Source organism: Gymnoscopelus braueri (assembly GCF_963280865.1).
Source record: "Gymnoscopelus braueri genome assembly, chromosome: 11".
Taxonomy (NCBI): Eukaryota; Metazoa; Chordata; class Actinopteri; order Myctophiformes; family Myctophidae; genus Gymnoscopelus; species Gymnoscopelus braueri.
In genome coordinates this window covers 14,185,184-14,198,922 of record NC_137613.1, presented here as the reverse complement: position 1 = coordinate 14,198,922, position 13,739 = coordinate 14,185,184, and the positions used below count along the sequence as shown (strand labels likewise).

At 42.8% G+C, this 13,739-nt stretch overlaps 1 protein-coding gene across 1 annotated transcript in view; it reads left to right on the top strand.

The window, feature by feature from the left end:
• Positions 1-8,250, top strand: part of fabp3 (fatty acid binding protein 3, muscle and heart) — an 8,918-nt gene extending 668 nt beyond the window's left edge. The window contains exons 2-4 of the mRNA XM_080442997.1: positions 2,690-2,862; positions 6,658-6,759; positions 7,662-8,250. Coding sequence (XP_080299123.1) covers positions 2,690-2,862; positions 6,658-6,759; positions 7,662-7,712 — 326 coding nt within the window. The 3' untranslated portion in view covers positions 7,713-8,250. The remainder of the gene's footprint in view (positions 1-2,689; positions 2,863-6,657; positions 6,760-7,661) is intronic.
• The last annotated feature ends 5,489 nt before the right edge of the window (positions 8,251-13,739 follow it).

The following is a 13,739-nucleotide window of genomic DNA, read 5'->3' as shown; positions in this document are numbered from 1 at the left end:
GTATACCCATAAGGCTTAAAGCAGATGTTTATTTAGGGCGTGGGAAAAGTAAAACGAGAGGGCGCAGTGGGAGAGCATTGAGCAAGAATGAAAGAAAGAAAGAAAGAAAGAAAGAAAGAGAGAGAGGGAGAAAGAGAAAGAGAGCAATAGGTTGCACCAAAAGATAGAGTGAAGGAAATGAGGTGGAAAGAGGAAAAGAGAGCTAGACCAAAAAAGGAAGGAGAGGATGAAAAGAGAGAGGGAGGGAGAGAGAGAGAGATCAGAGTAGTGCATGGCCACCACCGCATGGCTTTAAGTGCTGGGAAAAAAGGGTGGATAGGGTAGGGTGGGGTGGCGGAGACATGCACACATGTGTGCACATTATGCATATACATACGATACTCCCATGTCTACTCTGCACATATGCACAGACCACATGAGTGCACATGCATGCGTGCACACACACACACATACTACATGGGTATGCAAATGTGCATACACACACACACACACATACACACGCACACGCACACACAAGCATATGGGGGTGACATTAGCTGAAAGCGGCCCATTGTGTGAGTGTGTTGGCCATGGGAGGGAGGGGTCGCGCACTAACATTGTGGACACAGTAAAAATCCAGTCTTCATTTAAAACACTGGCACGATTAAAATCTAAATTCATGTTTTAACAAGTGACCATCGTCATTTAAACCCTGAATGAACACTGGATTTTATCTGTGCACTGGACCGGCTGCTGACTGATGAACAGGCTGACAGCTTATGGAAATAAAACTGGGGCCAAATTTTCACACTGTGTGTGTGTGTGTGTGTGTGTGTGTGCGTGTGCGTGTGATAGGGGCAGGTGCACGGGACACGTTTACAACCCGTCAAGAATGCAACCTATTTGACTTTGTGCCGCTATGCGTTTCATCATGGTGGTGGTGGTGACCTCATAATATAGATATAGTCACGTTATCATTGACCTAGCCTGCCTTGCCTGCTTTGGTTACCATGACAACCCATAGGACCCTGTTAACCTCTGACCCCAATGCTCCTGACCACTCAGATGCTTGGACGATCGATCGGGCAGCAGAGCAGTGGTATTTGCTGTATCGATTGTGTGAACGTGGCGTTTTTTAGCCTGCAGGGAGATATAGACTGGGCTTGGCACAGAAAAGTGCTGTGGCTGGTTGTAGACACTGTTGCCACATTTTGTGAGAGAAATAAGCAGCCAGCGTCTATGAAAACGAGCCCAAAAGAAGCGACTATAGGCCACATGAGCACTTTAAACCTATATACAATTGGCTATTTGAAAATAGCCGATCTACAAGCTCACAACTGCGACGTGTTGTGAGCTTGTAGATCGGCTATTTTCAAAAAGATCTTGAAAAGAAAAAGTGAAATATTTGGAATATATTTGGAAAAAAGAAATCAGATGGGGGCGTCTGCTGAGAAATACATTAATTTGGGCTGTCTTTGACATGCAAATGTTTGAGAACTGGTTTAAACAATAATAATAATACAAAATTGGATGCAAGCACAAATAACTGCACTTTAAAAACAAGGCCAAAAAAGCCACAACTACCAATATTTTACAAGCAACTTTACAGAAAAACAAGGCCAAAGTTGCTTATAATAAGCAGACATGGCACCACTGGTTGTAGATGGGTGTGGGCTGCTGCCACCCAATTAATGAACTCTCCTGCCCTGCCCCCCCCACCCCCCCATTTTTAACCCTAGCCAGCCATGAGCCAAAAATAGCTGATCTACAAGCTTACGGCGCAGTTCAATTTGGCATGCTGTGAGCTTGCAGATCTGCTATTTTTGGTGTATGACACTGGCAAACAACAGCTAAGTATAAATCAGACTTAACTCCAACCCCTAAACCTAACCTCTAGTCTACTCTAAATGCATAATCCCATCCCAAACCTGAATCTTGTCCTAATTGTAAGGCAAAAAATATATATATTAACCATAAAAACAACCATTTCTCTTGTGAGGATCAAGAAATGTGTCCTCTTAATGTCTATATCTCAAATTCTACTATACCTGTGGCCCATTTGGCTCTCACAAGTATAGTAATACAAACAAACACACACACACGCGCACTCATGCGCACACACACACCAACAGGCTCAGACATGCAGTCACTGGTCAATTGGACTGTGTTTTGTTTGAAGAACATGCTGGAGGGTTTACGCCCTGACGAGTAGAGATCAGACTGACAGCAAACAGACAAAGGGCAAATCAATGGGAATTGTGTTGAACTTTGCCACAACATACTAATTGCATGTGACACTGGATTTATTGTTGTTTATACATCTACTCATCAGGACAACGAATAATCGACTTTTACGAACAATTAATGGACATTATAGTAAATAAATGCAGGTTCTCTAATGCAGTGGTTCTCAAACTTCTTAATTTCAAGCTCTGACCCTTACAGGTTCCTTACAGGTCTTTAGTTTAGATAAGACCTGTAAGGGTCCATTTGGTTCCTAACTATCAATTAAACTATCATTTAGCAGGGGTCCCCCTGGAACCCCCTCATTAAACCCCGGGGGTCCCCGATACCCACCTTGCGAACCACTTGTCGTAGTGATCCACGTTGGACTCTTAATGGCGAAATGTTGAATTTTTCACGTATGCCTTGAATAAAACATGTCGGTGTGGCGTTGCCTTACCCTGCTGTCTCGTGTGCTCTCTCGCAGGCGTGGGCTTCGCCATGCGCCAGGTGGCCACCAAGACCAAACCCACGACCATCATCGAAGTGGCCGGAGACACGGTGACGGTCAAGACCCAGAGCACCTTCAAGAACACCGAGATCAGCTTCAAACTGGGAGAGGAGTTTGAAGAGACCACCGCCGACGGCAGGAAGGTCAAGGTGAGAGACCCGGGGGTCGTTAGACGGGAAACGACTAAGTAGTTCAGAGGTCACATATGAGACAAATATGAGGTGAAGACCTCTGGTTTTTATTTTTCCCAGGCATAGTTTGAAAACCTTTAACATGTTGCATGTTAGCTAAGCACGGTGGACAGAGACTGTTAACCAATTAAACCCTCCATACAGGGCTCCATACTTGGTCCGCTCCTTTTTCCCCCTTCTACACAGAATTTCTTTGCCTAAAATAGCCAGTCTACAGGCTCACTCACCACTGGAGAAAAGGGTCCCAACGTTCGGTGTGTATTCTGAAAATGTAATAAAGGTTGATTGATTGATAGTTCATAGGGACAGCCTGATTTGAACCCATGATCCTTTTTTTTATGTTTTATTCATTCATTGCCAATTCCCCCTGAGGAGGGTATAGAGTAGACAACGACGACGTGTCTCTGATGAATGATATACAGGCTTCTTTTCACCTGGCAGACGGTGAATAGTTTCACTGGGAGAACATAATGTTCCGCTGATCACTGAACAGGCACCTGACCCACTATTAGTGCAGCGACACAAGGACACAACAAACTGACGGCTTCCTACCACCAGCTGCCAGTTGTGTTTGTTGGAGTGCCCGGTAACACTGCTGCTGGGAATGGAATTTGGGTCCATATTTTCGCCGGTGCCTTACCCCTTTTATCCCTAAACTTCTTTGTCATGTTCTACTATTTTTAAAAACATTTTCAAATAGTTTAACTAGCCGATCTACATCGACACATTGTGAGCTTGTAGATTGGCTATTTGAACTATTTGAAAATGTTTTTTAAAATAGTTTAGGGGTAATGGGTAAGGCACCGCCCTATGTTTTACCTCTACTCCACCCACTGGATGTCCGGAATCCAGGATGGTGGTGATGATGAGATGAAGAACACACACTGGCAACCTAAACCATCAAAAACTAGTTGGCTCATGTTACTATGAGAGCACATCGCCTGTAGGTTAGATCACAGATAGACTCTGCGGGGGTAATCAGTTCAGTTGGATCACATCAAATAACGCAAGTAACGTATCATTTAAATCACAGTAACTATAACGGCGTTACTGAATGGGATACTTTGTAACGCATTAGTCCCGACACTGGTGATGTTGTGTTATGTAGACCTTACAACCTTTTGGTAGCAGATTTGAACCGGAACATTTTGAAGTTAAATGTGCACAACCAGTTGTCGTTGGTGCAGGACGGAAAAGAAAAAAAAAAGTCTGCACAACAGCTTTGCTTCAAAAAGTTTTTTACTTGCAAAAAAGTGTCAGTCAGTACATCACGTTCAACAACTTTACGGCCAAACAATTTGACCCTCCTCAGGTGGAAGGCCAAATTGTTTGGCCGAAACGTTGTTGGACGTGGTGTACTGACACTTTTATTTGCAAGTAAAATACTGTGTAGCCCCAGTATTCGCACGCACGCACGCACGCACGGACACACACACGCTGATAGACAGTTAGATAGAGCCTTATTGACCCCAAGGGACATACAGTTGTTATAGCAGCACCGCAGTAAGGGTGAAACAAGAATGAAACAATGTTGAAACAATGATGATGCTAATTATGATGATGGCAATCACAGATGGCTGACCGACATGGGTGTCCTCCTAGTCCTGTGATCCCGTCGCAGTTGCCAAGAATGTTGGGAGGAACTGTTGGAGCCATTATAAAGTGGTCTCTGAGGGCCTGTCATTCATGTGTTGGTACTTTGGAGACTCGACGGGAGGGGTGGGGCGGGGGGGGTTGGGAGTAGGGGTCAAAGGTGAGAGGTGAGGTGTCAGAGGAGATCAGTCATGATCCGCGACCGTGAAATCAGAAGCTCAATGAGGTGCTAACTTGAAATTTATGCTTGGAAAAATGTTTGTGGGGTATTTTAATTCAGAGGACAGAGCGGAAAGAATGTGGGCTGAGAAGAGGGGGTGGGATTAAAAAAAGAAAAGAAAGAGTTGAATGATGGCTGCTGGAGAGGGGTCAGAGGGGGTAAGACATGAGGAGAGACAGACAGAGAGAGAGAGAGAGAGACGGGTCTATGGTAACGGCTAGTGCTGAGCAGAGAAAACTCAGCTGCGAACAAAGCCTCACTTGTTGGAACCGAGCCACACAACTGTTGTTCTGGACCCGTTGCATTGACATCGTAAATCACTCGCAGTTGAAGGAAGACAGACTACCACACATGTGCGCAGGGATGGAAGAAGTACTCGCGTGTTTTACTTGAGTAAAAGTATCAATACTGCCATGTGGATAGTAGTGCTGCACGATTAATCGAAAAAAGATCGTGATCTCGATTCAGACACCTATGCGATCTCGATTTTCACTTTTTTCGATTTTCGATTTTCACTTTTTTCAATTATTATTATTATTATTATTTTTTATTTTATTTTTTTTGCTTAATATTTTTATATTTACAAAATAATTGTGTGAGAATCGTGTGAGAATCGTGATCTCAATTCTTATGGAGGAAAATCGTTATTCTCATTTTAGCAAGAATCGTGCAGCCCTAGTGGATAGACTCGTGTCCCCAGTAGAAGTCTCATATTAAAAATGTAGTCGAGTAAAAGTACAAAAGAGTCCGCATCAAAATATACTTAAAAGTACCAAAAGTAAAAGTACTCGTTATGTTATGTAGAATGTCCCATTTCACAAGTGTTCAAAATGTATACAAATCTTTTGAAATTAGCTGATCTACAAGCTTTTAGATCGGCTATTTTCAAATAGCCAAAGTATATAGGGATGAATTGGTTAATGCATGTTTTGTAATAATAATAATATGATAGAAACCTCTTATCTCCATATTTTTTACTTTTTGCCTATTTTTCGCCCTATTTGATCACACTACAGCATCACACAAAAGTAGCAAAAGTAACAGATCGACATCACACCGTGTTTCGAGCTTGTTGATCTTCTACTTTTGTACAGTTTTGGACATTGACGATAGTATGTTTCAGTGCTGTCCCATCATAGTCGATTAATCAGTTAAATCAGTCAGTTTGGTCTTAGCTGATGAAGCTTTTGTTAGTTGACTTTTTTTTCCCTCCATGTTGAATGAATTATTTCTTGAAAGATGATGAACCCATGTCTTGTAAACTCTGGACATAACGAGGACCAAAGGAGGTCACTCACGTCCACATAATCATTTAAAGGTGCTGAACTCAAAAGAAAATGGGTCAAAGAAGGCAAAACGATGAGTTCGCACACACTGTGGCTCCCTTCTATAACTTTATTGTGACAATAAAGTCATAAAAGGGAGCTACAAGTGTGCCAACTCATCTTTTTGCCTTTTAAACTCTAGATATAACCATAATAATTCTACCTGGTCTTTGAATTGCGAAATACCAAGTTCTCAACAACCTCACCAACCAGATCTGCAGCACGATTGTAAGTAGCAGACACAATGTTACAGATTTGTTGATTAAATCAACCAATCATTTAGTCCCGCGTTGACGGTTGAGGACAGCCTAGTACGTTTACAAGAATTGGGCAACTATTAATTCTCTTTTTTTCAGCCCCGATGAAGACCGCTTAATAGGTCGAAACATGTTGGCATTGTATTAAATAAAGGTTGTTCCCTCTTTTAACTTTGAGTGCCCGGATCTCTAGTTTTTTCATCTGTTTTTTATCTGTTTGTATCTCTTTCTTATCTATTGATTCTCTTTGATGTCTCTCACACACACATTCTTATAACCGTGTGTGTGTGTGCGTCTGTGTGTCTGTCTGCCTGTGAGCGCGGTGTGTAATTACTACCTCTGTCTCTGTTTTCCGCAGTCTCTGGTCTCGATAGACGGTGCTAAGCTGGTGCATGTCCAGAAGTGGGAGGAGAAAGAGACCAGCTTGAGCCGGGAGGTGACCGGAGATAACCTAACACTGGTCAGTACTAAAACATCCCGGCGCCTTAAAGCACTTAAAGCCCTATTTTATACTTTTATTGTACGACGTTGCGCAAATAAGATAGCTTATCTACAAGCTCACAGTGCTTTGCAGTGACTTTCGCTATTTCAGAAAAGCTTCATATATTCAGTGGTTCCCAAACTGCGGGTCGGGACCTCCAGGGCGGTCCCCACATTATTTTGGGGGGTCCCCAGATAATTAGCTTAATGTGCAACATTGTTTTCTCACTCAACAGTAAACAAACCAACATACAGTATTACTGTAAGTGCATACTGGGTATCTGCACATTTCTAATTAAAGTTACAATTTAATGACTTTAAAGACCCAACTTTTTAATACCAAATTGGCCAAATTGGCAAATGTCACGTAAGAAAGAGGCAAATATTGTGAAAATAGCCGATCTACAAGCATGCAACGCCTCGCACTGCAAGGTGTTGTTGTGAGCTTCTTGTGAGCTTGTAAATCGGCTATTTTCCCAAAATGTATCTGCGGAACCGAGTCAAACTAAATATAATGCCCACAATTCCAAGTGCTTGTGTTGGGTGGGGGGTCCCCAGTTCAAATAAAGATTATTTTGGGGGGGGTCTCCGGTTCAAATATGATTTATTTTGGGGGGTTTGCGGCCTGAAAAGTTTGGGAACCCTCGATTGTCATTTACATGACATACCAAAAATAGGTACGCCAGGTTGAAAGCACTATAGTATCTTAAATGTTCAGTGTGCGTTCATAAGAGTGTGTGTGTGTTTACTAGAATGGTTGATTTAGTGTTCACTTACATATCCGTGGGGGGTCTCTATTCTTTCTGTGGGATTTCTGTCATTGCTGTGACTGATCATTCATTCCTTTCTCTCTCTCTCTCTCTCTCTCTCTCTCCTCCACAGACACTCACTCTGGGAGATGTAGTATCCACGCGCCACTACGTCAAGGCCTAGTAATGGACACCCTCCAGTCCGCACATCGATACCCACGTCAGCCAAAGCCCTGTGTCCCCGTACCCTTATCTCACCTTCCCAACCTGCTCTGCACCTGCCTGCACCCCCCCCCCCATCCCCACCCTCCCCCTTTTTATGGGTGAATTCACCCACTGTGACCCCCAGTAACAATCTTTAACCCGCCCCCACAATCCTTTTAACTGATCCCTCCATCTCCCCGTCTCCCTCTCTCTTCTATCTTTGTACTGCCGTTCCTCTGTATGAAACACTGAATAAATTCCACTGATTTGTTTTTGTTTTTGTTTTAAAAATGCCGTGTGTTTTTTTTATTTTATAAATGACTTTTATGCATGGTGCCAACGGTCCCGGGAAGGGTCACTGAGTATAAATGGTGTGTTTCAAGTTTTGTTTTAGTTTTTTTGTTTGTTAATGTTATACAATATTTTCATGTTTTTTTTTGCCCTTGAGTGTTCACATGTGGCTACGGTTAAATGTGTAGGGGAATGATAACTTGAATAAAAAAACATTAAAAACACTGGCTACTTGAGTCCCAACTGTCACATTTATCAAAACTCATACACTGGCAAAATTCTGTCACAAGACTTGAATAGTGCGTCATTGACGGAAGGTTGCCAGTTCGGTTCCCCATGACCGGCAGGAAACACCTGGGTGGAGGAAGTGAACGGTCACCACTCACCCCTACCCCAACACCACGGAAGTGCCCTTGAGCAAGGCACTGAATCCCCAACTGCTCTAGTGGAGCTGCTCAGCGGCCAACAGTATGAGACTGTGGTTGTACTGGTTAGCTCCCAGGTTTTAATGTGTGTGTGTGTGTGCAGGGAGTTGCCAAAAATAAGCTCTGGTGCTCAGCTACTACCCTGGGTAAATAATAATTTGATAATAGTTTTTGGTAGCTATTCAATGTTATGGTTCAACAAAAGTTCATCAGATGTGGTTCCATCCATCAGTAGGCGGACGTTTTCTGCCACAATCGGAGATGTAATGGAAACACAAAGTTCAACTGCCACACTCTGAAAACAAGTTCTCAGAGTGTGCCAGGCCTCATTGTTCCACAGCTGCTCCCTTCTGAGTCATAGATAATTGTTGGTGTGTGTGTGTGTGTGTGTGTGCTATTCCCAAGTCTAACCCACAAAAAACACACCCTCATCATTGTGATTGATGCGGAAGGACTCAGGAGCACTTATGTGATAAACTATTCTGTCCACCATGGCTTGCCAACTCGTCGCGTGCATAATACTGCGTTTACACTAGTGGTGACTGTGGGGGGCAAAAAGCTACAAAACAACTAGCTTGGTGGCCAGCTACATTTCTTGTCGGGCTGCCGGTGAAGTGTGGCTCAAGTCACTGTAAATGAAAAGTGTAGCCTCTTGTAGACCAAATTTCCCCATATGTTTAAAGGTAGGGTAAGTGATTGTTTTGGTTAAAACAAAAACGTTTTTTGTTAAAAGTTTAAAGCATCATTATCATAATCATTGCTATAGAGTGTATGTTCAGTAACAGGGGTCTCCCTGTCTCTCCAGCTCTTCAATTAACAGAAAATGCATTTTCAAGTGGGTTGTGAAATTTCAGCCAATCAGGAGAGAGTACCCATTAATCAGCTTCATTTTATAGTGTTCTAGTTCCAGTTTTGTCCACTCATTTCTTTGTGTCATCACTTCCAATTTCACTTGTTTAATCTGTATCCCCATATCCTGTCTAAATTATCTGTCCTGATTGGATAAAATTGGCGACCTGAGAATACATTTTCTGTTTAATGAAGAGCTGGAGAGACATGGAGACTTGTAATAATGAACAAACACTCCAATGAGTGCTATCAGAATATAGAGCTATTTACTTATTTCAACCAAAGAAAATCACTTACCCTACCTTTAAGTTCAATAGTACAAATTCATTTAACATTTAAATGTATGTTGTGTCACTTGTAGATTTCCAGTTCCAGTATCTGCACAGGAAGACGCTGTGAAGGGGGAGTGGCCTGTTAAAGCCTGTAGCTGTGTGGTTGGGTGATTGGTGCCTGAAGATCTGAGTGAGGAGGTGCCTGTTAGTCCTGTTAGCTGATTGATTAGAACATGGGGAGCAACTTGGGTGGATTTCTATTCTATTGTGGTTGGTTGATTAGAAATGGAAGGGTGGAGTCTGCAGAGTATATAAGGGTACCAGCTCTAGGGTGGAAGGTGTCATGGAGAGAGGTTGTCACTCTGCCTCTCCATTAATTTAAAGTTAGTTACAGTTGTGTTGAATATAGCACAAGGAACTGTTTAACAGCAAGTGTGAGTTTTTCATCCTTTCACTGAACGGAACAGGAATTGTGAGGAGAGAAGGGGAGTGGATTGATTGAATACTTTATTAACAGTTTGCAAAAAGTACAGAGGTACAGTTATATAATAATGCTAAAAGTATAACACAAAAAGCCCTGAGGGCTTGTTTCCATTGTGGTCCTGTGTATTCAATTCACCATGACCTACAATATACAAGAGATCATCAATACTAGGAGCAGTAAAAGTATATTTACAGAAAAACAGTGGGAGGTCATTTCTTTTGGCAAGCTAGAAGACTTGTCCAGTTGCAAATTGCAGACAGGTGCTCTTTTATGGCGGTTTTGAAGGAGGGTAGGGAGTCGCACTTTTTGATGGCTGTTGGTAGGGCATTCCACATTTTGGTGGTATAATAGAATGAATTCATCCCCATGAGATCAGTGGAGCTCCCTCTGGTGTTGTGGGTGTTTCCTCACTCTTTTGAAGTAGTCAGACTGGTACATAGGCACCGGTCCCTTGAGTATCTTGAAGACCAGGCCCATTGCAAGTTGCTGTACTCTGTCCTCTACCCTACATCCCACTCTAGCATAATGAGCAGGGGTTAGGTGAGTCCTAGGTGTGAGGTTCAGTAGTAACCTGATCAGTTTGTTTTGAGAGGTCTGAAGTGTTGCTTTTAATGCCTTTGTGGTGCTAGAGTACAATGAGTGCATGGTCAGCAAGTATGAGTTTTTCATCTTTTTACAGAAGGGAACAGGAATCGTGGGAAGTTGAAGCCAGCTCAGCTTTTTATTTTTAATGGCGTGTCACACCCGTGATGACACCGCAACAAGTGCTAGCTGTCAGATTGTAGATTTATGTCGTTGGCTTCTGTTGAGGTGAAATGAAAGGTGTGCATGCATCATGGGCTCATGTCCTACTGTAGTAGGCGTGTGTGTGTTCTAAATTAGGAGCCTTCCCTGCCACTGTAGTTTGTCGTCATGTGTTCCGTTTCAGACACCGTGCCAACCAGGGGCAGGGTGACACAGTGTGACTAGATAGGCTGACTTACATTGACCGCTGGCAGGTGGCAGCGCAACCTGACCTCTGCATGAACCATTACTTACACCAGTGGTTCTCAACCTGTGGGTCGGGACCCCACAGGCTTTTTTGGGGGGTCCCCAGGTGACCTTGAAGTGACAATTTTAAGGACTTTTAAGACGTTTATTAATACCTGGAAAAAAAGAACATTACTGCATCAAAAGTAATCAACAAACTATACTATAAAAACTGGTCAAACATTGGCCAAATTGTCAAAAAAATTAAGAGGCAAACATTTTGAAAATAGACGATCTATAAGCTCACAACGCCTCGCAAAGTGTTGTGAGCTTGTAGATCGGCTATTTTCACAATATTTATCTGTGGAGCCAAGTCAAACTAAATGTAAGGACTCAACTCCTACAATTCCAAGGGTGGGGGCGGGGGGTCCCCAGTTGATTATTTTGGGGGGTTGCAGCCTGAAAAGGTTAAGAACCACTGTCTTTCACCATGTACCTGCCATGTACCAACCTACAATGTAAAGATCACTTCCAATCCATAAAATACACACAAAAAGGTCCTGCAGATGAACCCTATACTTATACGATGACCGTGAATGTTCCGAACCACAAGAGTGTAAAACCACCGTCCAAAATTGTATCTGTATGTTACTTTTTTCTGTCTAGTCAGTGTATCTTCCAAAATAAGAGGAATGTTTGACGTTTATCTGATCTGAATTTGGCAAATTTGGGCATGTTTCAGGACAAGTAGGGGTTTGTGTGTATGTCTGTTCCCTAAAAGTTTAACCAATCACAGCTCATGCCGCTGTGTGCATGAGTCATGATGAAACAGAAGCTCGTCTGGCCACCAGTAACCTGAAATTTAAGATGACGTGAAAGTGAAACTTGTGTGGGAGTTGGGATATAGTAGTTGGAAATCTATTCATCTAGTTTTTGATGAATCACTTCGTTACAACATTGCTCTTGTGAAGCATTTTTGCTTTTTTTTTTAATCAAAAGACTGTCATCATTTTGTGCTGGGACATGTGCAAAGCTAGAAGCACAGGAAAAATCTAAAGGCAATTTCCCTTCATGTTTAATTCATCAGATTATTGTGAAAATGTAACTAACTCTCTACCTGGTTCCCCTGTTTTGAGCATGTCAAAATTGCAGATCTACAAGCTCACAATGTGTCACTATGTTGTGGGCTTGCAGATTTTTTTAGGCTGTTTATTTTCAAGCCATTTCACAGTAGGGGGGCCGCAGCCAGAGGCTACGGGTAAATGGCTATTTGACGGTGTCATCATTTTGTGCTGGCCATATCCTTGCATGTTGCGTTTGAGGACATTTAGTTCATTGAAAAGTAAAAAAAATTACATTTTATCTGGACCCAGACAGTCATACTCCCTTTCGAACAGAGATAAACAAGCTTTTGTATAGAATTTCATAGGAGCTCAAAGTCTTTTCTTGGATATGGAGAGAAACAATGTGAAACACCTGCCTGTCATTCACTCTCAACATGGATAAAAGCATTCCTCAGGTGGGGGAGGTAGATTCTTTATATTTGGACATTATAGCTTATGTGGGACAGTCAGGGGGGCGCCTATTGCCTCCCGCTGACATAGAGGATCATGCTATAGGTTATTTTAGGAACAAGACCAATAAAAGCAAGTACATACTAAGTATTACTCTGTGCATTAGGAGGGGGGGGCAGTGGTCCAGGGACCCCCAGGGGTCCTTGAGGGGGTTCCGCGGCTACATGCGTTAATATAGCACCAAAATCAGTTTAACTGAACTACTTTAGCCTATTTTACAGTACGTTGGCTATTTTAGCCACTCTATAAGCTCACAATTCGTCTCAATGTGGCAATGTGAGCTTGTAGATCTATTTTAGATTAAGTTTTTGCTTTAAATCTACAAGAATTGCGAAACATTTGGAATAATTTTGACACAAATCTTCTCTTAGGGGGGTCCCTGGCACATAATGATGATGGGTGGTCCGTGGCCAAATACATTCAAATTGGGTGTCCTGGACATGAAAATGTGTGAGAACCACTGCTCTAGTGCAGCGAACAAGCATACATACCCCTGCTGGGTTCCCACACTGCCAATTGTGCTTTTTTTTTGGAGTGCCTGGCCAAGCCGGAGGCACCACTGCCAGGAATCAAACCTGGGCTTTCTGCGGTGGCTTGGCTTTGAACCACCTGGACGCCGCAAGCCTGAACTGTACTAAACAATTCATCATGTACCCCGAGTCAGTGCTCACCTATCACTGCGTGTACGGACATGTGCAAAGCTAGAAGCACAGGAAAAATCTAAACCACCAGGTTTTCAATGTGGGCGCCACCATGGGGGCTCATGTAGAAAGAAAGAAAAAAGGCAATTTCCCTTCATATTTAATTCATCAGATTATTGTGAAAATGTACCTAACTCTCTACCTGGTTCCCCTGTTTTGAACATGTCAAAATTGCAGATCTACAAGCTCACAATGTGTCACGATGTTGTGGGCTTGTAGATTGTATTTTTTTTGGTTGTTTATTTTTAAGCCATTTCACAGTAGGGGGGCCGCAGCCAGAGGCCAAATGGCTATTTGAGGGTCCGTGGCATGGGACAGTTTGAGGGACCCCCTAATCTTGACATAAATTCCAGGTGACTTAACAGTATTAGGAGGGTAGTGCACCCGTGGCCCAGGTGCAAGACAAGCAGCAGTATCACAAATGGAAGTAGAATCAGCACAC